Source organism: Mirounga leonina, unplaced genomic scaffold (assembly GCF_011800145.1).
Source record: "Mirounga leonina isolate KUSES-001 unplaced genomic scaffold, KU_Mleo_1.0 Mir_126, whole genome shotgun sequence".
NCBI classification, from domain to species: Eukaryota; Metazoa; Chordata; class Mammalia; order Carnivora; family Phocidae; genus Mirounga; species Mirounga leonina.
Window position 1 is genome coordinate 9415548 of NW_023270314.1, and position 26773 is coordinate 9442320.

Below are 26773 nucleotides of genomic sequence, written 5' to 3' on the forward strand. Positions count from 1 at the left end.
ACAATTCTGGGTTTATCTCAAATAATGCTGTGGAAACACTGAGACTATAAAAACAGTTTCACTGCTATTTTCATTTTATCTAATGAACACAGAGGAAATGCTCAGATCTGAGAAGGAAAAAGTAATAAGCTAGAATCATAAGAGGGCTATTTGTTACAAATTTTAAAGAGCTGCAGTTTGATTAAGGACACCAAGTAGGAATGTCAAATCTATTGAAGACGTTTAAACAGGTTACAATATTTCAAACAATGAGCGGTTATCTGTCATTGGGTTCCTTACGGTGTTTCACACATTAACACAGCAGATTACATGTAGATAGAGATATACAGAATTGCATGCTTACTAGCCAAGCCATGACACAGAAAGTTATCAGTGTTATATGACGTTGACTGAATTACTACGAAGCCCCAAAAAGATCATGTTGGCAATGACACTGGTCCCAGGCATCAAATCCCCAGATACTGGTTCATTTTGTTCAAGGCATCACACACTGTGTTCAAATCACTGCGAAGGTCCTGCACCACATTTTCAATACTTCGGGTGTCTTTCAGAATTTCAATACTCTGTGTGTAGGGATTGAAGTACACAGAGAAAGGACGCGTAATTGATTTTGCAAAGTCCCTGCAAAAGAAACGGAGATAGAAGGATATGCGATCAACTCTCATTGGTAGAGGAAATACAGAGAGACGGAAGGAACAGCCAGAAAAAATAAAAATTTTTTTCTGGAGATGGAAGAAAAACAAGTCTACCTCATCTTTTCTTTGGCTTCTTCAAAACTTTCTGAAACAAAGTAGGCTTCCTGGAAAGTGGTGATAAGGCATTCCTGTAAGCAAGTTGTCTTTGGGTCAAAGGCTTTCACACATGCCTTGTCAGAAAGAGCATGCTGCAAAACATACCACAAAACCTGTTAAACTCCACAATGAGACTTCCAAAGTGCCATGATGTCACGTTTCTACAGCACAGCTCAGTATTTTTATAGAACTGCTCAGTTACTAGTCTGCCATGAAATATGGTACTCTCCCATATGCAGGGTAAATTGAGTGTTTGGGGTTTTGTTTACTTTTGTTCAAGTCTGTTAGAAGCTGAGGGGGGAAAAATGAGATTATGGTATTATTTTATTTATCATCAGACAAATTCATATGGAAGGACAGTTCAGAGCTATATCCCAAAAGAAATGGAATTTTAAATCTATGCTATGAATAGAAGCAAGGAGGGAGCATAAATATGGCCCTCAATTTATTGCCATAAGCAATGTACTGAAATTTCACTTAAATGGCAGAAGTAATAATCACCTGCGTGGAAAGGTAATTGGGGCTCTGACTGAACTATTTGTGGCCTCATCACGAGACATTTTGAGGCCAGGTACTGTGTATCAACAGAGTCTGGAGTGGGCTTGTATATTTAAGGATACTGGCAAAGCTTACCCTTTCAGTAAGTATAGGAGAGCAAAATACCGCAGATAAATATTGTCAGGTGGGCAAAAAGAACTAATATTAATAGTTACAGTTATGCGCAGAGCAGGCGTTAGGAAAACAGGGAGGCCGGTGTAATTACCCTTTGAACCATCATTAGCTCCATTCAACTCACTACATGACTGGCACTGAAAGCAGCAAGGAACCATGAATGATTGTCTTCTCAAGATAAATTCAGTGATGCCAAAGGTGAGTGGTCACTCCCCGCCACATACCACCTGCCTATTTATAGGCTCTAATGGTTCTCAAGCCTCATGTGCATAAGAATGACTGAAGAGCTTGTGAAAAAAATGCAAATACCTGGGCCTCAATTTTATTTAGCGGGTCTGGGTGAATCCCAGAAATCTGCACGTTAGAGGCATCCACGGTGACGCGAGTGGTTGTGAGTCTATTTTGAGAAATACTCCTCTAGATTCTGTGTTTTCCTTAAAGGGGGGAGAGGGGCGGACTGAGAGAAGGGGCAGCAGGAACTGCCTTGAACTGAGAGAAAAGGGGCTCCACTCCAGACATTTCTGCTGTCACACTGGGTCACCCAGCCATGGTGTTTCACCTCTCTGTGCCTCTGTTTCCTTAACTGTAAATGAGAGGATTGGGCTGGATGATTTCTGAAGACACTGCATTCCAGCCTCTGGGTTCCACCCAAAGCACTTTTCTACCTTTCAGTGTAAGAGGTAGATTGCTAAGGTTACCAGGAGAAATGCTACAAGCCTTTCCTGTTCCAATTCTTGGTATATTCCCCAACAATTTCAAAATGCATGGGATGATTTGCAGCCTTCCATGAATAAGGGTGTGGTTCCCTAAGCTTGAAAATACAACTGCAAACCCAAGGACTAACATGTTTGAGAAAGGGCACGCGGCCCTACCCAGCATGTGATTTGCTTTCCCGCCAAGTTGTGCTGTCCCCATCGATGCATGTATGAATCAGGGAACCCAGAGGGCCTCAGGGACTGAACTAATTCTTTTTGGCCCACAGAACAACTTCATTAGAAGCAGAAGGTCACTACACCTGCAAATGCATTTGTGCTAGATTCAATCCAGTGCAGTAAACATCGGGGGATTTGGGTTCCACATGACTAATAATTCTGTCCACATTTTAAAAACAACTTCACAGTTTCAAGAAACAAATGTCCTTTTCGGAGAGCTGGGGCTCCTCTGCGAAGAACAGGCCTCCTACTGACTTGCTGTGGTTTTCAGAATTAGAAGCGGCTTTCTTCACGGCCACGTACTCGGGGCGTGCTTGACTTCGGTACGTTATTCTAGGGGTGCGCTCCCCAACCAGCACATATGAAAGGAAAGGCAGTGACTGACTCCGTGTCCTTGATCTTTCTATTTTCTCAGCCTCGCAATCAGGGGCAGCTGGACAGCCTGTGAGAACATTTAGACTGCTGCTCCCTCAGGCAGGGGATCACTGCTGAGCCAGACTTTGCACAGAGTCGATACAAGCACAGGAAGGAGGTGAAAGTCATCTGCTTGGGTCTGAAATGTTTGGATGGGCCATGAGCAGTGCTGGCGGCCACCATGTGTAACAGAGGCCTCCCGAGTGTGTGTAGACAGTAACAGAGAACGGAAATCGGTGTAGCTGTAGAAAGAATTGTCACGTGACATCCCACTGGATACTCAGGTGAGCCCAGGTCGTCATTTTAACTAGTAAAGGGGAGGAGAGTGGACCAAGAAAGAGCCCAGAGGGCAGAGTGCTCTGCCCCAGATTTCAAGGACAGTCGGTGGATTCACAGCATAAAACTTGAGGCAAAGACCATCAGGCAATGCATTTCACACTTGCCTAATGTAATATTCCAAGGAAAAACTGGGAGCTGCTTGTTGCAAGCTCTCAACAAGGCAGTCTATCCTCAAGAGCCTGCTGTGTCCAACATGCTAATGACCTACTGGGGACCTCTCCCTCCACGGGGTATGGGATCAGGGCTGCTCCTTGGCTATTACAAAAGGCAATCATAGTGGTACCCCAGTATTAGCCTGGAGAATGACAAGAGCCTGGAGTTCGGGGGGCAACTGGTGAGTGAGGCCGACAAATGAGGTGGTGCTCACACCTGTAAGTGGTCTCATTTACCTGACAGGGAGTTTTTCTGTGGGATGCCTGCCGGGAACATGCATGCAGCTATGAGGTTCCCTGAATACTAACGTGTGGCCCCAAGGCTATGAAATAGCATCCATGTCTCCACTGATGCCCCAGGGGGTGAAGCCCTATTGAGTCTGTTCTCAACTCTTGTCCACATCTCTCTCTCAGCTGCCTCGGCTTGAGGGAGCAGCTTCCATGCCCTTCCCTCTACGTCCACAGTGGATTCTCTGCAAACAGCGAGCCACACTGCTTGATGTCCCCAGGGAACTCTGTGATGACTACTTCCCAAAGTGTTAACAGTCTGACATCCTGAAGTCTGCAAGAATTCATCCAACTTCGGCAGACAGAGGCTTTATAAGGCTAAGAGAATGTGGCTGACAGTCTTTTAGTCTTAAGCCATTTTAAAATTTCAGGAATGCTTGAGAATCACCTGCCCTCATCTGAAGACTTTCTAAAAGGACTATTTTGGATTTACCCAGAGTGCTAAAGACGAAGTACGCAGGACTGGGAGCTGTGATACCTGGGTCCTAAACATAGTTGTCCCAGAGGCATGATATCAAAGGAGTGAAACTTCCCCATGCTGGGACAGAGTTTCCTCTTTAATAAACTGAAAAGATTGATCTGCATGAATTCTAAAGCTCTCCTTGCCGTATTGTTTGAAAAGGGCCCACATATACACTGCACTGCTTGGCATCCCCTCCCTCTGCCCCCAGTGGTACAAATTGGCCATGGCAGGCTTTCCCACTGGCCTCAGCATGGCCTTTCCCCCACCTTCCCAACAGAGGTGGCCATTAGCAATTAATTGGCTTCAGTGCACAAATTAAGGCTTATTTGCCATTCTAGCCTTTTAAATACAAAAATCTTTTTTCAACATCAAGTTGCCCAGAACCCAATTGTTATCTGAAGTTTCTACATGACTTGGGGCAAGTTATTCCACCTCTGTAAGCCTATTCTAGTATTCATCTGGAAAACGGGAATACTAATAGTATCTATAACCCAGGGTTGTGATAAGAATTAAACGAGGGGCACCTGAGTGGCTCAGTCAGTTGAGTGGCCAACTCTTGATTTCAGCTCAGGTCGTGATCTCAGGGTTGAGATCGAGTCCCACATGGAGCCCCGTGCTCCACAGGGAGTCTGCTTTTCCCTCTCTCCGTCTCCCTCTGCCCATCCGCCCAATTGCACTCTCTCTCTAAAACAAATAAATAAGTCTTTAAAAAAAAGAAAAGAATTAAACGAGGTGATGCATACAAAGTGCCTGGCACATGGGGAGTGCCCAGTATACTAAGTGATTATTGCCAATTCAGTCTGGAGATGATGTTTGGTGGACACAGGCATTCAGCCACACCTGTCACCACTGACGCAGCTCTTCCCCTCCCCACCCCCCCGGGGTCCAGAACCCACAGAGAAAGAAACATGGCCCTCGCTATAAGGCTTCCAGGTTTTAGACTGCAACAGTGCCTGCCCTAAGTTCAATTTAAAATCTTCCTTCCTCCCAGCCACCTGCCTTTGCAGACACAGAGTTACTATCTCAACTATTCTCCACGTAAATCCTGTGATCCTCACCCTCTATATTAGGACTGGTTTAAGTTGGGAAAACACTCAAGTGTCAAGTCAGGTTTAGAGGTAGTTTGGGCCCTAGATTCTGAATAAGAATTTGCAACACTCCTACGTTCACACTGCAATCATCTTTTCCCCTGTCAGAACTGCAAATATATACATTTGTATATGTACATATGCATGTATGTAGATAATATTTTTTGAACTTCCCTCAAATGTCCCTCCTGCTAACCAAATACAAAGTGGCATTGACATCCCTATTGCTCAGTTGGTTGATAATGGCATCGCACCTTTTTTTTTTTTAAATCAGTGATGTTGCAAGTTTTATCAATTTGAATAAGTTGCAGGGGCAAGGGAAAAAACTCCCTCTTCAAACAATCTCTTCATAAAGGCCAAAGACCTGTTTCCAGCTCCCTATGCTCCAGAGTTTGCTCTGTCTTTACTAACAGTGCTGGTTTCAGGCAAAGGTGGGGGGGGGGGGGGGGGGGGGGGGGGGGAAGGGAGGTGTGAGCCATCTGTGCAGGGGAAATGTGGGGGAGCTCTGCAGCAGTGAGTCCTAACTCTAGCCACACTGGTGACAGGACCCGCAGGTGCCTCCAGCCTCTTCTGTACAGCCTGGCAGGAATTCTGACCACTGGACAGAGTTGCTGCAAGTGGCAGTAAACATGAATAATTGTAATAAATACAAGTCTGTTGGGTGAATGCTGATTAAGCTATTTTAAAAAGCAGTATGATTAAGTCCCTGTGCAAGGAGATCCTAAAACTAGAGCTGAAAAATAATAATAATTAAAAATTGTAAAACCATCAGCTTTGTCAAAACCTGAAAAGCAGAACGGATGGATTTATATGTACTATTTCAGTGACTACTATGGGGTAGGTGCTAAGGCTGTTTACCAAAAAAAATCTAATCCACGCCCTTAAGGAAATAAAGAACTAGACTCTGCCCATAAAAAAAGGAGAAATTGCCTTTTTGCTTTTAAGATGGATTAACTTTTTGGGATAAGATTCAGCCAATTCATCAATTAGCAATCATTTCCTTACCACCACCATGAACAAACTTCACTGTTACTTGTCCATGAGTTTTGGATTCAACAGATACCCATATCAACCACTTTCTTAGAACTTCCCTACTAGAGACTCCAAGTTCCTTGAAACCTTAGGCCTTTAGTTGTGGGTTTGTTGAACAAAGTGAATAAATAAATGAGTGAGACACATAATGTAGGGTCTCATAAATAAAAATGAGACACATATAGTAGGGTCAACTCTGAGATAGAAAAAACGTAAAAGACACATGCTGACTATGGGTAAACAGCAATTGATTATCCTACTTTCAGCCTTTTTTTTAAAGTCAGACTTCCAGATGAGTTAGCTCATTATCAACTGCTCCCCAGAGTGATGAAGGTATGGTAGAGTCCCTACCCAAACACACTTTGGGAATTCCTGAAAGTACATCACAGAACAGAGAAGAGAGAGAGCAACCATTGATGAGGTTAAAAGAAGTCTTTGTGGCTATCAGATGTAGCTTGTACAAGCTTTTCCATATTTATTTTGTTTCTCTCTCCAAAGATTGTCAAAAAACAAGCATTGTAATCATTGAAAGAGTAAGAGGGAGAATGAAAGTTATCCTCCAAACTATAGAAACACCCCTTGGGGGTACTGGGCCAGCTCTGAAGTACAACATCTATGCCCAGGAAAATTTAGCCCCTTAAAGCACAAATTTTAAAACGTGTTCTGTTCAAGGAGAGAAGGTGAATCATGGATATTTAGGTAAAAGTAATAAAGACTACACCAAAACCTCTAATGACTTAGCTGGGACCTACATTTGGGTTGCAGTTTGAAACAAGAGATGTTTCACTGCAAAAAGTAACTCCTTTCAAAATTGTAAGCGTGTTTTACATATGAATTTTTATAATGCTACCAATTTTAAGTTATCCCCTCATCCTGTGTTCAGGATTATCATGTGTCCATTCTAACAGAAGTTAGGCAGAAGTACTCAGAAGCTGTGAGAGGGTTCTGGACACTTGCCCAGAGCGGGGAGGAGATGAGTGGAGGGAAGCGGGTATGGAAAGCATCCTGTGTTATGTATTCTCTGTGAGTAATCAGAAGATACTTCTCATTGCAAGAATTTCTGAATGGTAAAAATGGTCCAAAGTAGCAATCTTTGGGATGCTGGAGTGTAGAAATTTGAGAATGGAAGAATGCTAATGACTAGAGGTGATGGACCAGAACAAGATTCACGGCCGACAATGCCCTTTGGTGAACACAGCCCTAGCTGATTTCCATTTTCAGACGTTTCTGTCCACACTCATAGGAACAAAAACAACAGATTCACCCCAGTGCTGCCTATACATGCCCCATTAACCCGATTAGAGGACCCTGTCGAAAGTTGGGGCAATGAGAGAGATTTGTTTCTTTTGTTTCTGGTGTCATTTACAAACCTTCTGAGGAGAATGTAAATAGATATAGCTCATGAGATAAATCATTTTCTAATTCTTTTTTCATGGAAATCAAGAAGCACTCTACAAAAGGCATGGGTCTTACAAAGATATGACATCATGCTATTGCTGTGGGCTTTGGCCACTGTACTGAAATTAACCCCAAGTGGCCTTTTGTTGTTGTGGAGAACTTCGTTAAAAAGAAAAAAAAAATTACCACATTACATCAGGCTTTTGTCATGCGAAATGTTATCATCTACTCCAGCCACGTGAAGCCTCAGGTAGCTCCCTAAACGGGCCAGGATTTGACAAGAGCACACATGCTGCTGTCCACTCACTGTTCTGTGCATCTCATCCTCTCCTCACTCATCCTTTCCACTCCTCAAGAATCAGCTCGGGCAGCAAGGCCCTCGTCAGGAGCCTTCCCCAGCACGACCTAGCAGGTGCCAGGCCCACATGTCACACTTTGCATTATCTGATTGGCTGTTTATCCCTTGCACTAGAAAGTAAACCCTCTGATAACAGGGACCCCAGACAGTACAGCCTGCTGGTTAAGGGCTGGAACCCTGCAGGGTAGGCCACCTGGACTTGGGTCCAGCTCCAGCACTTACTAGCTGTGTGACCTTGGGCAAGCTCCTTAATGTCTTTATGCTTCAGTTTTCTCATCTGTGAGATATTATTATATTATTACTAAATACTGCTTATCTCACTGGGTAGTTATGAGAAATAAGTGAGTTAATATGTTTAAAGCACCTACAATACTAATTGAGGTCTGCTTAAGTGTCCACTGAGGTCGCCATTATGTCCTCCTCCCCCTCCCCCTTCCCCTCCTTCTCCTTCTCCATCATTTATATCCCCAGTGACTGGCACAGTACATGGCACATAGTAGGTACTCAATCAAATGTTTGAGGAATTAATGAATGAATGAATGGAATCATAAAATGAATACTCAATTAAGACTACCTACACTGTACCTTTCAAGAATATAAACAACCAAAAAGTTCCAATAATCATCTATTTCCCAACTATATTATATAAGGATAATCAATACCCCAAATAACAACCTTAGGGTAGTCAATAATCCTGATCTTAGTCTGGGTAATCAAAGAAAGATTAAATTATCATCAGTACCATTTCCAGATTATACATCTCACTGCATTCTAAATTCATCAAAACTTGCTATCCTCCAGCAGTACAGATAGCAATTCTTAAGTAACCAGGATACTTAAATTAGCAAATGATCCAGGCCCCAACGTTTCTGAATAAATGACCATTTGCTGTATTTTAAGACCAAAAAAAAAAAATAGCATTCTTTAGGCATCGCTACACATATTAGCTACCTCTCTGAACGTAGGTTTATTTAGGGTTTTTTTCCAAATTGTATATTGTTTTAATACACATTAATTTTGAAGAAGCTAAAATAATCCCAAATTCCCCTTTGAGGAGTAAATTCTAGGGTGTCCATGGGAGCCATGGGGATAACAGAAATGAAAATAGCCACGCCATCCTTACAAGGAAATTTCAATCAGAGGATCACTGCTAACTTGCTGCCCACTTTTCAGCACTAAATTTAGGCCAGTCATATGTTACCCAACATTTGAGCATATATTTGTCATTCCTGTTGATCTGTGCACATGGCTGCTCATCCATCTGAGTCACGCCACGAACCTAGAAAGGCATGACCCATTTTCAGAAGTGCAAAAACTTAGGTCAGCACCCACATCTGAGGTGCCAAATCTTCTCTATTAAATATTTATGGTATGAGTAGAACTGCTCAGACAAACAAATCAATATTTCCATGACCTTGAACCAGTTTGCCTGGGAAGGATATTTTCATTCACAGCTTCATACCTTTAATTCTCCAATGGAGGAAAGGAGTCCTGCTCCATATGCCCGCAGTTGCCCTTCTTGCTTGCAAAGGCCAAACTCGATTGTGAAGAAATAGCACTGAAAAAAAACATGGACACACATCCAGTGTACTAGTCAACATAGTTCTTCTATAGAATAAAATGGCACCCAAAAGAAAATGGTGCCCTGGGCATAATCTCTTCAACATTGTCAATTTAAATACATTTGAATTAAGAACATTCATTGAAATCTATTCCCTTGCTTAATAATCCCTCCCTAGGTTAAAGGTATATGGAAAAGCTATTAACTACTAAGAATTTTATACTTAGCAGATTCAGAAACCCCGTAAGTCAAATCATATCCCTAGCAATAATTTTAAAAATTAAAAAAAAACAAAACACAGACTTAGAAATGAATGAATATGTCACAGACATAGCACTGTAAGAATATGCTACTGTAGGGGGTGCTTGGGTGGCTCAGTCAGTTGTTAAGTGTCTGACTCTTGGTTTTGGTTCAGGTCATGATCTCATGGGTTATGGGATCGAGCAGTGCATTGGGCTCCACGCTCAGCAGGAGTCCACCTGGATAGTCTCTCCCTCTGCCACTCCCTCCACTCACACACTCTCTCTCTCTCTAAAATAAATAAATAAATCTTAAAAAAAAAAAATGCTACTGTGTTTACCAAATTGTGTTTCAGCTGACATAAAAAAGTTCATGCAAATGTGGAAAAATGATTTGGAACCCAGTAATTCCAAACTGATTTTTACAGTTTTTTTATTCATTCAACAAGCATTTGGTGAGTACCTACTAGGTGCCAATGTTTGGTAAAGAACTGTGGTAAAGAAACAAGAGTGAGAACAAAAACAAGTACATGCTTACCAAATTACCAAAACCACAATTTTAGTATGATTTTTTTAGTGAGATCTTAAATGTATATCTTCGTATACTACACACAGATACACGTATATGTGTGTATATATATATAAATATATATAGTAAAACCATCTCATTGACTGAGCTTTGCCACCATCAACTACTACAGCTTCCCCAAGACATTGAAATCTATAATTGTTTCTGTTGATTTTAGGAAACCAGCCTAGACAGACAGAAACCTCTGTACAACCAAAAACCTCACGATGCTCTTGGGAGAGGCTGAAATCACACTACTCTTGCTCTGAGAGAAAAGCGAGAAGTCGACAATGAGCAATACAAATTGCATCAAATTAACACTGTCCTGCATGAGTGATGATAGAGTACTGCAAGTGTTGAGAAAGAAGAATTTAAACACCCCTGAAAAGTGGAAAATGATAATTATTTCTAGCCCACGGCAGTTTGCTCTATTTTCATTTGGAGGCTGAGATGTTCCCTGGTTAGGAGGGTTTTATATTTTTTAAATGTAAGGATGATCTGTGAAGTTGAGTGGGCTGAACCCAAAGGACTGGTCCTTGCAGGTCAGGGAGCTCAGCCTCCCGAGGCAAAACTTCCTTTCCTGGGGCGCCTGGGTGGCTCAATAGGTTAGGTGTCTGCCTTCGGCTGAGGTCATAATCCTAGGGTCCTGGGATCAAGCCCCACGTCGGGCTCCCTGCTCAGCGGGGAGCCTGCTTCTCCCCCTCCTCCCTGCTCATTCTCTCTCTTGCTATCTCTGTCTCTCTGTCTCTCAAATAAATAAGTAAAATCTTAAAAAAAAAAAAAAAAAAACTCCCTTTCTTGTTTCACCTCCCCAAATGGCTAAAATTATAGTCTTTCCCACCCCATCACCACCCACAATGCCCACCAGCTCTCCTGCTTACTGTGTTCTGACTTTTCTTTCTTTTCCATCATACCATCTTTTTGACATGGTCTTTAATTTCCTTATGTATGATACACACAGTCATCTGTCTCTCCACTCTAAACTATAAGCTCCACGAGAGCAGGTATCTGCTCATCTGCAATAGGGGTTTCCAACCTCAGCACTGTTGACATTTCAGGCAGGACAATTCTTTATTGTGGGAGGCTGTCCTGGGCATTATAGGACACATTTAGGACAGCATCCCTGCCCTCCACTGACGAGATGCCAATAGCACCCTCCACCCCACTTGTTAGAGCTGAAGATGTATCTAGACATTGAAAAATGTTCCCAGGGGACCAACATCACTTCTGCTTGAGAACCGCTGATGTAGAATAGTGTCTGAAACATAATAAGAGCTCAATAAATAGTTGGTGAATAAATAAATAGCGAATGAGAGAATCATCTCTAAGTCAGGCTTCCTGTGTGACAGCGTGACCCGAAGGAAAGACCTGAAGGGGCCTGGGTTCTAGTCTTGGCCCTGCTTCTTTTTTTTTTAAATCAATTAGTTAACATACAGTGTATTATTAGTTTCAGAGGTAGAGTTTAGTGGTTCATCAGTTGTATATAACACTCAGTGCTCATTCCATCACATGCCCTCCTTAATGTCCATCACCCAGTTACCCCACCCCCCCACCTCCCTTCCAGAAACCCTCAGTTTGTTTCCTATAGTTAAGAGTCTCTTATGGTTTGTCTCTCTCTCTGATTTTGTCTTATTTTATTTTTCCTTCCCTTCCCCTCTGATCCTGTTTTGTTTCTTAAATTCCACATATGAGTGAAATCATATGATAATTGTCTTCCTCTGACTGACTTATTTTGCTCAGCATTATACCCTCTAGTTCCACCCACGTTGTTGCAAATGATAAGATTTCATTCTTTTTGATGACTGAGTAATATTCTGTTTTATACACACACACACACACACACATATACCACATCTTCTTTATCCATTCTTCTGTTGATGGACATCTGGGCTCTTTCCATACTTTGGATATTTGGACATTGCTGCTATAAACATTGGGGTGAAGGTGCCCCTTTGAATCACTATGTTTGTATCCTTTGACTAAATACCTAGTAGTGCAATTACTGGGTCGTAGGGCAGCTCTATTTTCAACTTTTTGAGGAACCTCCATACTGTTTTCCAGAGTGGCTGCACCAGCCTTCATTCCCACCAACAGTGTAGGAGGGTTCCCCTTTCTCTGCATCCTCGCCAGTATCTATGGATTTCTGACTTGTTAATTTTAGCCCTTCTGACTGGTGTGAGGTGGCATCTCATTGTGGTTTTGATTTGTATTTCCCTAATGCCGAGGATGTTGAGAATTTTTTCATGTGTCTGTTGGCCATTTGTATGTCTATTCATGTCTTCTTTCACCCTGCTTCTAATTAGCTTTGTGACCATAACCTCTCTGGCATGTAGTTTTTCTACCCATGATGTTCATTCATTCATTCATTCATTCATTCTACAGACACTCCTTGAGCACCTATTATATTCCAGAATCTGCTTTAACTCCTAAGGATATGCAATGAACAAGGCAACAAAGTCCTTAATCCCATGAAGCATATTTGCTACTGGGATGAGATATAACAACAACAAAAATTGATATACAGGATAATTGCAGGTGGAATATCCTATATAAATAATAAATCCACATAATGTGTTAGGTATTAAGCAGAAGAGATGGCTGTTTTAGACGAAGTGCTCAGGGAAGGCCTCTCTGAGGGAGTGATATTTAAGCTGCAACCCACTTGAAAAGCAGCCCTTTGTGCCACATCTTAGGGAAAGAGCATTCCCAGCAGAGGAGGCAGGTGCAAAGGCAGGAACAGATTTGTATTTCCAAGGGCAGTGAGAAGTCATGGGAGGGCTTTCAGGCAAGAGACAGACATGTTCTGATTTTGTTTCAAAAGATTGTGCTGGTGCTGGGTAAAGAACAGACTGTCGGCAGGACAAGAGTAGAAGCAGAGAGACCAGTTAGGACAGAGGCAGCCAAGGAGCTAGGAGGCGAGTAACTTAGAAAAGGACTTGGGCCAGGGGGAGCAGGGAATGGGGAGAAGTCGGTATCACAGAGGCCTCAGGAGAAGAACCAAAATAAGAGATCTGAGTATGTGTCAAAAAGCAAAAATACAGCCCTCAAGCCTGTTCTCCCCGCCAAATATATATATATATATATATATATATATATATAAAATTTTTTATTTTTTTTAAGTAGGCTTCATGCCCAGTGAGGAGCCCAACATGGGGATTGAACTCACAACCCTGAGATCAAGACCTGAGCTGAGATCAAGAGTCAGAGGCTTAACTGACAGAGCCCCAGGAGCCCCTGTCCTCCAAAAAATTTTGCACAGTCCTGGGCACAATGAAGAGAAGTAATTGTATCATCATAGAACAAGAGTCCTGGAAGTTCAGCCTCCCGTTTCACCAAAAGGAAAACTCAAATTTAAGGAGGTAACATGATTTACCCAGGACCAGTCTACATGGTGACATTTAAGAGATCTCGAGCTCCAAATTTTACAGAGCTCAACATCTGTCACATTTTAAAGATTCTAGGTAAAAGATTAATAGATGCATGATTCTCCCTTACAACCAAAAAATGGAGAAGTAAAAGTCTAAAAGAGGAAAACTAGAATCTTATAGCATCTTCTGAGTGTGTTTTGGCTGATTTCCCTAGTTTATATTGCATTTATAGTGCATGAGGTAAAATCCTTGGAGCCTTAACATTAAATACAGAAGAGTTTGTAAAAAAAAAAAGAGAGAGAGAGAGCGGTCATGTTCAAAAGCCTCCAAAATACACATATGGAGCCAGCTATAGGAGCATTCAGGTCAGCCTGTTAAGGGCATTTTTAATTTTCCTTATGCTACATCAGTGCATACATAATGATATAAATCAAAACAGGCTGAGAGAGCCCTTGAGAAAGTCTCGTGTGCCATACACACGGTCTTCATACAGGTTTGGCATCCCATCCTATTTTAAAGCAGGAATTAAAAGGTCTGCATCAACTCAACCTAAAGGTTCAAAGTTAAATCTATCAGTGTGTCTTTGGTCCATGGGCTTCTAGAATCAGGGCAAGCTCAGAGGAAAGAGCCACTGTGCATCTTCCTTCCCATCACTCAGAATGCTCTCTGGCCCCATACCTTGTCTGGGAGTCCTTCCAGAAACTCTGACCTTACATAGCTCCATCTGCTCATTCGCTATCTGTTGTCCTCAACCAAGGAAGCCTAGGTGCTAACTTCTACAGCCTCCTCTCCCCCGGGAATTAGATCTTTAAGACAGTTTTCCATTTGCAGCCCCGTGTGTGGCTAACAGATAAAGAGAAATGGCAAAATATACCCGAACCTCAGGTGTTGGCAAAATTTGAATTATGGACATGCTCAGGACAGAGATCTCACAAGACAGAGTGCCCTGGGCATGATCGCTGACGGGGCAGCTGGGACAACTGCACCTTTCTTCTGCCTGGTTTGAAATGCAAAGCCTGCTTAGAGTTGGACTGGATGACCCCTTGGAGACCTTTCGAAGTTCAAGGGATAACTAATTGCTTCCCCAAATTAAAAAAAAAAAAGAAAACATAATTTGTTTTCCTTAGAGCACTCTCCAGATGTGGATCTATAATATATTCCCTAGAGATTTACCAAATAAATATCCTACCTATTAGCAAAACAAAACAAAAACAACAACAACAAAAACCACCAAAAAAAAAAACCCTGCACGTTACAAGAGCACCTGTAAAAGAGAATTGCAGATTCTTGGCCACTAATGTCTTTCAAACAGAAACAAATAACATGAAGACTATCACCTCCCAAATTAAAAGGTACCTTTCATCAAAGCTGATGTTCATAAATTCCAAATTTTACACACCACTAATTATATGTCATTATTTATAAATATTTTATTTGAATATAATTACATATAATCATTAACTCAAAACCCAAATAGGAGTGATAGATCAGACCTTTTCCACGGAGGAAAAGCAGAATCATTTACATACATACAGTCATTAAGCAGAAAAAAGTCTGAGTGACAGTCTGAAATCCAAACCCTGCTGTGGAGTGGAGCTACAGAATGTGCCAGGCCCAGCATGTGCTTAGGAAAATGAGCTAGGTCGCCCAATGCTGCCATCTTCAGGTCACTACTGGTAGTACACCACTCTTGCAACAGTTCCCGTCTACCCAGCAGGCTGTCCTGCAAGCTTGAGGGAACCAAGTCCACAGACACTGGACAGACCAACAATTCTACACTGGCCCTCCGTGGTGTCTTCCAAAAGTGAATGCCGCAACATCTTTCTTCTGTTTGGTGTTAGGTACCTGAAGCTTTTGCACGTATTCCAATTAAAGAGAAATACAACTTTTTCAAAGAGCTCTTGATGAAAGACATTTACTATTCCAATTTCCCTTTTAAAGGGTCCTTTTGCCTCCCACTTCCCCCACGCCCTGCATTTCTTGAAATAATTATATATGCTCTTCCTGAGGGTCATTACGTATTCTTAGATTGGATTGGAAGAGTGCACGCAAACTTCTAGGAAGAAACTGGCTGTCTACTTCTTTCACTTTCTCCAGGAAAGTGGCCTCAACACGTCACTTAGTAAATGCCTGAAGGTGGGGATAAGTGATATATTTTCTCTACCGCTTTCACCAAAAATTTGATCTCTGCATACAGGTAGTATATATTTTAAAATAATCACGTATATCTTTCCACATCTAGAATTCCTTTATCCGCATATGCAGGACACAGACACAAAGCCAGAAGCTAGCAAAGAGAGTTTAGAAAAGCCCTGAGATGTGCTAAATTTGAATTACTTTACTTCTAAAGGAATCTCAGGCCTTCACTGAGATCTTATTTATCCTTATCTTATACGCAGTCCAAAATTTACTTACGTAGCATTAAGCCCATACCCTAACATAAGAGGGGAATGTGAAAAAATAGACAAAATTCAGACCCAACAACTCAAAAAACACAGAAATATAAAATTCGACACGAGCATACAAACCTAAGTAAACACTTCCATACTTGAGGTGATCACTAAACAATTCAACAATGATGCTAAAACATCAAGGTAATAGGGAAACTTAGCCAGAAGATGTCCCAGTTTAATGATGCGTTCTCACGGATGTCACCTTACTACAAACATGTTATCTTACTGTAACTTGAGCTAGAGCAGTTATTACTACACATTTCCATGTTATAGGTGGGAAGACAGAGACTCAACATTCCAGTGATTTTTCCTGATTCCACAACTCACGGTAGGCAAGGCTAGGAATCAAGCTCATTTCCTAACTTCAAATCCAGCGTTCTTTCCTCAACAAGTGCACTTACGAATGCAGGGCCACAGTCAGCCAGTCACATTGGCACAATAGTTCCTGTTGTTGAAATAATGAAATCCTTCCAGAGTGGGTGTAGAGCTGTCACCCGCACTCCCCAAGTTCCCCGCCCCCACGCTGCCTTGGCTTCCAGGTTCCATCCCTCACACCCTCCCCACCACCACTGCTCCAGAATCTAGCATCAGCTTCCCAACTAAGCCTTTGCACACTGCCTTCCCTCTGCATGGAATGCTCCTCTCATCATTGCCCGGCTCCCCGGCCTGATTCCTCCTGATGTGCCTGCATAGGGGGTTCTCTTCTCTCTCCCAGTGCAGCACATATGGGTCCATGTGGAAATCGCCAGGCTTCTTGCCTGTCCGCTCCACCAGGCTCTGACTGACTTGTTTTGGTGGTTCTTGTTGTCTAATAGCTGGTCTCGAACTTCCTGCCTGACATGTAGCAGGTGCTCAGCAAATGTTGAAGAAGGAAGGAAATGGTTAAACAAGAAGAGTTTGCCAGTGGCCTGAGCAACAGAGTGAGCACCAGTCTTCCAGAGCAGTAACTACTACTCTCAGCAAATTTTCCAATATTATAGACTTGTCTGTAAAGCTGAAAACCCTTCTACAGTAGCCGTCACATCAGTTTTCACTTACAGCTTCAGAAATGGACCTGTCCGCTAACCTCCCTTCAGCAACAGCCCACGGCCCTCCAAGCCGGCGAGGAAGGGAGAGGAGCCATCCTACTCGCAGGCCTTCAGGAGTGAGGCTGAAGGTTGATTGGCAGTTACCTCCGGTGGGAGCTCTGTGGTCTTGTGGTTAAGTGGCCTCTGGCCTTCTTCATCACAAGCAGTAACCCCGAAAACCCACTGATTCAACATGTGGATCCTCATCAAAAATACTGGGGTGGGGGGGGTAGTTCTTCAGGTGGCCATGTCTCAAACTTGTAGCCAAGTGGAGACTCGCCAGGGAAAACACTAACTGCGCTTTGTCAGGGTAGAGAGGAGTCTGACTGTGACAGACCCAGGCCCTGAAGGGCCTCACGGCCCAGGCTACTCAGAAGTAGCAGCCACAAGGGGTTTCTGTTGGCATCACTGCCCAGACCTTCATTTAGCAGATGATGACACATAAGATCCGACAGATGTTATTTTCTCCCGGAGATGAATTTGTGAGATGACCACCCATCCAATGCTGTTTTCCACAAAAATCTGTGGCTCTTTAAAAGGTATTATGAATACAAATAGGCTTCTCTTTAATGCCCACTGGACCTACAGGTATTTTGAGTTTCACAAATCAAAAGCTGGTTTTATCTTCAGCAGTATTACTCCTTGGACCCTAGATGTAGTACACGAGTCTCAATACAACATCTCCACAACAAAGCAATTCACATAAGTTTGGCTCTCCTTTTAAAGCAATTCCATCTTTTTCCAAACAACCACCTACTGAACTTATTATACAACTAGCTACCTTGAAATGGCTAAACTTCACTCTGAGGACAGACAGACAGACACACACACACAAATCATTTTCATACCAGGTGCATGGATCAGCATTCCATTTATATATGTGCTTCATCTACTTTGCACAGAAGACCTACTTAAGGAAATGCTATAGGTTTGGAAGTGTCCAAGAACTGACTTTTATAATCTAAGCAATTCTGAGCTCCTTGAAGGAGAAGAAAACTGATGAGCACATTCTCAGCCATCTATCCTATGGCATGTCCTAAAATGTTCTGCATCAAATCACACATTCTCCCCAGATGTGGGGATTTTAAAGGTCAGCTCTCGAAGGCTAGTATGAAAAATGAGGTTTTTACTGACTCCCAAGTAAGCTGTGGGCAGTCACCACTGCCTTTCGAGGGTCATTTTATTTTTATCCCTGCATTACTAAAAGCAACGCCCTCCCAGACATTAGGGCTAAAGAGCTTGCATTTGCTCACTTATTTCTTTCCAGGCAAGCCCAAAAATCCTGGAGATGATTATATGTCTGAAAAACTGGTGAGAAAGGTGTGTTTAGTGGGGAGAGTTCATTCTCGCCACTCCATTGCACCAAGGCATCTTCTATTTTAGCTTATTAATGAAGTCGTGTTTCTTTTCTAGTCACTAACCATCAGCATCTCTCACACTCAGAGTCGACACTAACCATCTCTATGTGTAAATGGAGCTGAGAAGATTTACCTGTGAATTGGGGTCCCCGTCACAATGAGGGTCTACAGGTAATTGAACCTCCAGATGGCATTTCAGCTCAGTTGAGCGCCCCTATCTCTAGTAATAACCACTGCGCATTACTGAAAGCTACTCTCTACTACGGTGCTAAGCACTTTACAGCGCGCTCTCAACAACCCCAAGAGGCAGGCACTGTGACGGTAACATAATATGGTAGCTTGAGCGCTTTGACTTTGGAGTGAAAGATCAAGCTTCAAGGGCAGGCTCTGCCATTTACTTGACCTTAGGAAAGTTATTTAGCCTTTCTGAGTCTTAGGTTGTCCATAAGATGGAGAAAATAAAATGAACAACTAACATTTATTGAATTCTTACTATTTGCCAGTGTTAAATCCACCATTTTACAGCTGGGGAAACTGACACTTAGGCTCAATAACTTGGGCAAGTGTGGGGTGATAGAGCTGGATTGGAATCGGTTGTGCCCAACCCCCCAAGTCAATGATGTTGGCACGATATCACAGTTTGTCCCCTCTTGTCAGTGACTGAACGCTGCAGGCCCCCAGAACTGATGTTCCTAAGAGCTGGGCATGGCATATGCCAGGAAAGCTGTCTAGCTTGCCTCCAGCCATCCTTCCATGGCTTGCACTGGGGTAAGTGCCTTCAACTCCTCAGTGGCCCCAGAATCAGACAAGGAACCCAGCGCACGCCTGTCGGGAGACAGTGAAGAGAGCACACTCGTAACTACTCATTAAAGGAAGCCATACCTTCTGAGTCTTGCAAGTGGGAAACAGCACGGCTAATAGCACAGCTTGGGAGACCTGAGACTATAATAAATTAGGCGAGGAAATAAAATACATCGTGTCCAGAGCACCAGTCCCTCTGTTCCCTCTTCCTTCCTCTAGTCAGCAGATTCCCCTCATCATAAGGGGGGGGGGGAGGGGGAGACAGGCAGGTGACTAAAGATGAAATTTTACTTCTCAGTTCAGGACCATGTACCCGTTCTAATAGAACAGCAACCCCACTCTGGCCAATTGTCTCCTTGGGTAAAAGCAGTCTGAGTCCCAGAGACACTGGTCTTTTTAAGAGAAGCTAGGAATCCAGATGCTCATGGGCTAGCCTCTGATGTGTAAATACACACCACTTTTTAAATTTAAGCAAAGTGTAGGCTATATATCTATATATTTCCCCCTTCACTCCCTGCTCCCATCCCTCCCCTCCCCAGCACCACCCCCACCCCCACCACCCCACATTAGCCTGAATCCCGCTTCTGCAACAATAAGTTGCCTCCAGGACACCAAGCACATGTCTCTGCTGCTTCACCTGGTCACACCTTGCTCTGACATCCTAAACTCCTGAGAAATGGTCTGTGCACTAGATCAGGACTCAGAAAATCTCAGTGCTCAGACCCTGCCACTATTTTACTGCATGGTCTTGGACAAGTCATTTCAATTATCTGAACCTCCCTTTATTCGTCTATATAATGGGGGTTCCTTTCCTCACCAAATTTTTATTGAGCACCAATTGTATGCATAGCACGCTGTAGACACCAGGGACTGCGTTCGGGGATGATAATAGGAGTGCTGCCCATCCTGAAGTGCTATTGTGAGACTCAAATGAATAAACACAGGTCAAATGCTCAAGCAATGCAAGAGCCGTAACTCAGAGGAAGGTTCCCTGCTCTGAGGCGATGAAGACCACAGACGTCCTCATGGCTGACTCATCCCATCTCGGGGCTCCGATTCTATAGAGTCATTTCTACAGAGAAATTACCTTCTGGGTCGACAATTGTGGGCTTAATTACAGGTCAACAGTTCCTGAAACTCAATCAGAGGAGCTTTCTGATATGCAGACAATCCACTGAGAAGCAAAAGTTGCCTAAAGTACTACATCTCTTCCATCAGTAAGCATATATAACCGCAAATAAAAAATTATCTGACTGCTGAGAAAGTCTTCCCCCCAGAAACCACCTCTGATCATCCTCAACCTGATGTAAGTGCTCTCCTTTCCCTCTCTTTGAATTTAGCAAGTTGTATTTAAATCCCTGTTCACTTCTGTGCATCCCTCGCTAGACTCTAAGTCCCCAAGGAACAGGACCATGTCTGCCTGCTTCACTGCTGAATCCCCACTGCCTGACACATAATAGATGTTCAGTAAATGTTTACTGAATAAGTAAATGAACGGGCCACAACTGATTCTGTCAGAGTTGTGGAAAAGATGTTTATTAGGGATACAGCAAGGTCACGCCTTTGTTAAAAAAAAAAAATCTTTGCAAAGAAGAAGGATCCAGTGCATCTTTTCTCACCAATTATAGCTTTGGCTCTTACCTTGAACGAACTAAGTCTTCTTCATTAGAGTTGAGGGAGGAAAACGTGAACAGCCCAAAAAAAGTTTTTGTGAGCGCTGAACATTTAAATGTTTCTGAAGTATGCCATTTTACAGTACCTTCCCATGTTTTATTACAGAGAACTTTTAAACCTTGCTAGTTAGACACCGACATAGGACCCCTGCGTACAAACACAGAGACGCATCCAACATGCATCCAAAGTAGAGCAAACAACATCTTTTGGAACTCTTCCAAGAGCTTCTTTGCATACTTTTATGTTAACGCAACCATCTTACAGCCAAAACAGCCAAACTGCAAACACCTGGCTTGAATTCTCAGAAATCTGAACTCATCAGGAGGAGCAGCTGAGATGTGAAACCCTGAATTTATTGCTTTCTTTAGTTATTAAGGGAGTGCCACACGTATCAATGAACAGCATCATTCCTCATCTGCTTGCAAAGTTTAGTCGGGAATTCGTAGTTCATGTGCTCTCACCGGCACAAACAATATTTATTCATCTGTTCTCTCCGAAGCGGTTTCCTGCAACTTGCCTTTCTCGGTGTTCACTCAGGGGAGGTGTGCTGTTAACTCTGGGGAGGCCTCCTCCATCTCCAGGGAGAAACTTGACATCTTTCAGGGGAGGCCTTACCTTTATTATTTATGGTTAAAATGCTTTACATTGCAAAGCAGCATGCTGCCTCCATCCCCTTTGTAATATAAACTGCACAGTCGGCATTTCAGAAGGGAAAACCTGAGTTGTTGAAAGGTAGAGAACTACTCAAGGTCACATGGGGGTCCTTCCTGCCCTTGAGTCTTACTGATATGGCCACCTCGATACCTAAGCGTACAGTCACATCAAATATGCCAGCTAGCGGGTATCGAACGGGCACTGGGCTTCAGCGGCTTTACAATGCATTAGTCCTCAACAGCTCTGCAAGACTCAATCGTATTACTAGTCTCACTTTAAAGACGAAGAAACCAGGGCACAGAGAATTTAATTAACTTATCCAACACTGCCCAGCAAATCAGTGATGGAGCCTGGCTGTGAACCCAGGTGATCTGACCGTGAAGTCTGCACTCTGAATTACGCACTCATGGGACGGCCTCGCTAGCAGGTCCCTAAGGCGCACTGGCTCAAGGAAAACCACACAGTGCTGTACGGGGTGGGCTCACTCTATTTTGTTCCAGCTTTCCCTTTTACTCCCTACCAGAATGCTTCTCTGAGAGGGATGGATATGGGAAGTGCTATGGGGAAGGATATTGATGACTTTACACAAAAAGAGAACAATAGGAGGGATGAATATGGATTAGATAAAAGTAGCCCTCACTGATAGGGACAACCTAATGCAAAGACAGAAAATGGAAGATTAAAATATGGAGGGAAACCAATTTTTAATTAGAAAGTAGCATCCGCTTTTTTCTCCAACGTAAAAGAAAAAGGAGAAGCAAACAAAGCTCATTAGCTACATAGGATGTTCACTGAAACACTCCGCAACTTACCTGAGTGAAAAGTCATAAGCCCCATATTTCCAGAGTACTTCCAATTTATTCTTGCTTCTGGAGATGTAAAAGATACAGTCTCTCCTGACAGCACAGGTGTTTGATAAATGGAGGAACACCTCACTGCTCCTTTTTCCAAAGCCAGGACTCCCTTTACGAAGTTCTTATTTGACGTGGCAAAATAATTTCGGAAAAACAAGAAGGCTATATACCAAACGTTAACGGCGGTGATCCCTGCTCTGATATTACAAATGATCTTTAGATTTTTTTTCCTTCCTTATCCATTTTTTTACATTTTTTTCCCTACAGTGAATATATGTCACTTTTGTCATACGGAAGGGAAACAAAGAGTTTTGGTGAACACTTTTCAATAAAGGAGTCCCCAAGTCACCCTGCCTCAGCACTCCCCTTCATCACCGAGGGAATGATTGTTTACGGACACCATAAAGGACAGACTGGCAGACCCTGAAAAGAGCGATGAAGCCCTGTGGGTGATTTATTCCCCTCTATCCTCCTAGCATTTCTTACTCACACCCACTGCGGATTTCAGCCCTCAAATGACAGCATTTCCATTCTCTCCCCACTATGCAATCCACCCATCGGAAATATTCCAGAAATGCCCATCTTTACAGTGACAAGCATATAAAACTCTAAGCAAATTACAATATTTCTACAAGGGGAACAAAGAGATTTTTAATCACCGTGTGTTCAATCTCGTGTCGTGTTTCTTATTGTGTTTCCATTCATTGTGGTAGCTCATAATGTACAGTAATACATTTTACATCTACTAAATGCGTTCTGGGTTTTTATATCACAGTTCAGAAGAATAGCTTCGAAAATCCTTTTGACTCCTTTATTTGAAAACTACATTTGTGGAATGGGGTAATTAAATTCCTATAGCTCATAAAAAAAAAAAAAATCCCAATCATCTTCTCCCTGCTTTTGCTAGAAATGGAATTACACCACAGAAATTTCTGTTAATACAAGTCTAAGATTTTGAGAGCCTACTCCATTGTAGTTAAACCAAAAAACTCCCTCTTTTGTACATCTTTATGGAAATTAAAATGACTGCAGAAATCTTCTGTGCTTGATGAATGCATGCTAGCTTACTTTGAGGAGAAAAAGTAAGAAGGGCTCAATGTCAGGGCTTTTGAATCACAGGAATCTCTAGATGAAGAGCTAGAGGATTCAGGGCCTTAAAATGACTCTAAAATTAGGAAATCAATAATACAGAACCTTTGGTGCAGTAGGATTGCTTGGGTAATGGCAAGATTGAGAACAACCATATCTGAGTATGACGTAGATAACGGCGTGGCATATACATCACAGAAGTATTTCATTTCATTTGCTCCTCATTCATTATCAGGTGGTAGGAGAATATCCCCATTTTAAAGAAGACACTGGAGGCACCAAGTGGTAATATAATTTGTCCCCGGATACAAGTTTAGGAAGTAACTAAACTCATAGTCATATCAAGAAGATAAGAGATAACAAATGTTCGCAAGGAGGTGAAGACAAGGGGACTCTTTTGCCCTGTTAGTAGGAATGTAAACTGGTACAGCCGCTATGGAAAGTAGTATGGAGTTTCCTCAAAAAGTTAAAAATAGAGCCACCGTATGATTTAACAATCCCACTTCTGAATATATATCCAAAAGGAATGAAAACAGGCTATTAAAAAAGATATCTATTCAAAATAGCCAAGACATAGAAACAACCTAAGTGTCCGTCAATGGATAAATGCACAGAGATGTGGTATTCAATGGAACATGATTCAGCCCTGAGGAAGAAGAAAATTCTGCCATTTGCAACAACATGGATGGACCTGGAGGGCATTATGTTAAGTGAAATAAGTCAGACAAAGAAAGACAAATACTATAAGATCTCACTTATATATGGGATATAAAAAAACCAAACTCATAGAAACAGAGACTAGAATGGTGGTTACCAGGGGCTAAGGAGCGAGGGATAGGAGGAGGGATGGGTCAAAGGGTACAACCCTCCAGATATAAGACGAAGAAGTTCTGAGGATCTTAACGTCCAGCATGAAGATTAGAGTTAATAATACTGTATTACATACTTGGAAGTCGCTAAGCGAATGTATCATCACAAAAAAGAGATGGTAATTATGTGACGTGCTGCAGGCATGAGCTAACTACTCACTCATATTATGATATATAAGTATATCAAATCAGTACACTATACACCTTAAACTTCCACAATGTTATATGTCAGTCATACCTCAATAAAGCTGGAGAAAGAAGAAAAAAAAAAAAAAAGCTGGCACTCAAGCCCCACAGAGACTAACTTCGGGTTCAGGCCCTTTCCATCACATCGCACCACACCACATACTGCCCATCAGACACCCCAAAAGCAGTTTCATCGAGTGCTGAGAGACTCCAACTGCTGGCTCGTGGTGCTCCTGCACAGATAAAATTAAGTGGGCATAGAGCTCGCTCAGCCCACAAACAGAATGAACTGCTACCAAAGCAGCTCTATGTGTATGAGTCTCCAAATATCTAAAGTAGTTTGTTGGGCTTGTTTCCCATCTGCAGTTATACGAGGGCTCGCTGAAGCCCCTAGGATACAGTTTTAAGTGACAAAGAGAAGATCTGAGTTGCAAAAATATACAACTATTCTGAATTGCAGATCAATTTGTTTTTAACCGTAGTGAGCAATGTAGAGCTCATTTTTTAATTCCGAATTACAATGGTGTCCTCATCATAATATAAATAGATGGGGATGCCCTCATAATGGCAAGGATGCATATCATAAGTGAAACATACACAGAGAGAAAATAGCCTTAGCTCCAACATCAAAGTTCCCAGAAGAGAGCTAAAGTCAGAAGGAAGTGCGCCTAGGCAAAAGAACACTAAGGGGAATCACTCAAAAAGTTAAGCTTGGGGGCGCCTGGGTGGCTCAGTCGTTAAGCGTCTGCCTTCACCTCAGGTCATAATCCCAGGGTCCTGGGATCTAGCCCCGCATCGGGCTCCCTGCTCAGCGGGGAACCTGCTTCTCCCTCTCCCACTCCTCCTGCTTGTGTTCCCTCTCTCCCTGTCTCTCTGTCAGATAAATAAATAAAATCTTAAAAAAAAAAAAAAAGTTAAGCTTTATGGGGCTAGCTGAAAATATACAGTTTTCCTACAAGGTGCTACAATTTTTCTATATGCACAGAAAACATGAAAGTGAAAGTAATGAGTTGGAATAGATACTATTAACTTTTAATTAAGTTACTCTTAGAAATAACACACACACTGATCATCTGCCCAAACATCTCAATTAAGAATGTAAAAAAGTGCATTCCTTCTAGCTTTTTGTCAGCTTTGTATCAAATGATCCAAACAGCTGAACTAGTTCAAAGACTCTACATGGAATAAATAAGCCTGGGGCTTATTTCAAGCTTTCTGTAGAGATACTGAAATGGTCATTTTTAAAGTCATCCATCTTCAGAAAGAACTAGAGCTGTGAGTAAATCTCTTAAAAGCATATGTAAGTTTCCCCCTCAGCCAGGTAGACAAAGACGAGATACAGGGAAACAAGCTAATGTCCTTCCGCAGGCAGGAAAATATTAATTAGCAATTCATAAACTAAGGTTACCTTTACAAGTACACTTCTAGTGTGAATTATGGCCGATTATTAGTTTAAGACTGACTGTACATTTCATTACCATTCTCAGCGTGAGAAAGTCCTGGTTATAACTGGAAATTCAAACACACTTGATTCATGACCATCAAAAGCCCCAGTCAATGCAAACTCTTTTACTTGGAACAAATAAATTGTTTCTTTTGATAAAGTACAAACAGAACTTTATATTATTAATTTCCTGACAATCCTATTCTGAAACAAAAAAAAAAAAAATTAAGCTGGTGACCGGTTCTCTGCTCACAATGAATTCTACCCTTTCCAAAATCATTCTAGACTTGTATCTCCTAAACTGTGTTCCTTGGAATATTAAAAGCTTACGATGCTGATATGCATTCCATAAAAAGAGACTTCTGCACCATATAATGTATTTCCTTAATTCTCAAGTTCACTGCACATTTTAACATTTCCAAAATGGAGCTTCATCTTACAATGTCAAAAACTGCTAACTAAATCTTTTTTCCCCTTTAAAAAAAAAAGCTATTAAATTACAGGTATATTTTATAACAAATGACATCTTAAAATGGATGAAACATGGTAAGTTTGGAGAAATAATTTTTTATTACCTGTGGAGATCCACCCTGCACATTACCACATTAAAGTCTCTGAAAAGTCCTACACTTTACAAACAAAGCTGTTTTCCTCATTTAAC

The 26773-nt window shown here is 42.2% G+C and overlaps 1 protein-coding gene across 3 annotated transcripts in view; it reads right to left on the minus strand.

Moving 5' to 3' along the window:
• Positions 1 to 446: 446 nt before the first annotated feature.
• The window catches only part of TPH2 (tryptophan hydroxylase 2), an 88141-nt gene continuing 61814 nt past the window's right edge, over positions 447 to 26773 (minus strand). For all 3 annotated transcript variants that reach the window (XM_035002120.1, XM_035002119.1, XM_035002121.1), the window contains exons 9-11: positions 9390 to 9485; positions 750 to 883; positions 447 to 621 (exon numbers count right to left, since the gene is read on the minus strand). In XM_035002120.1, the coding sequence (XP_034858011.1) occupies positions 447 to 621; positions 750 to 883; positions 9390 to 9485 (405 nt within the window). The remainder of the gene's footprint in view (positions 622 to 749; positions 884 to 9389; positions 9486 to 26773) is intronic.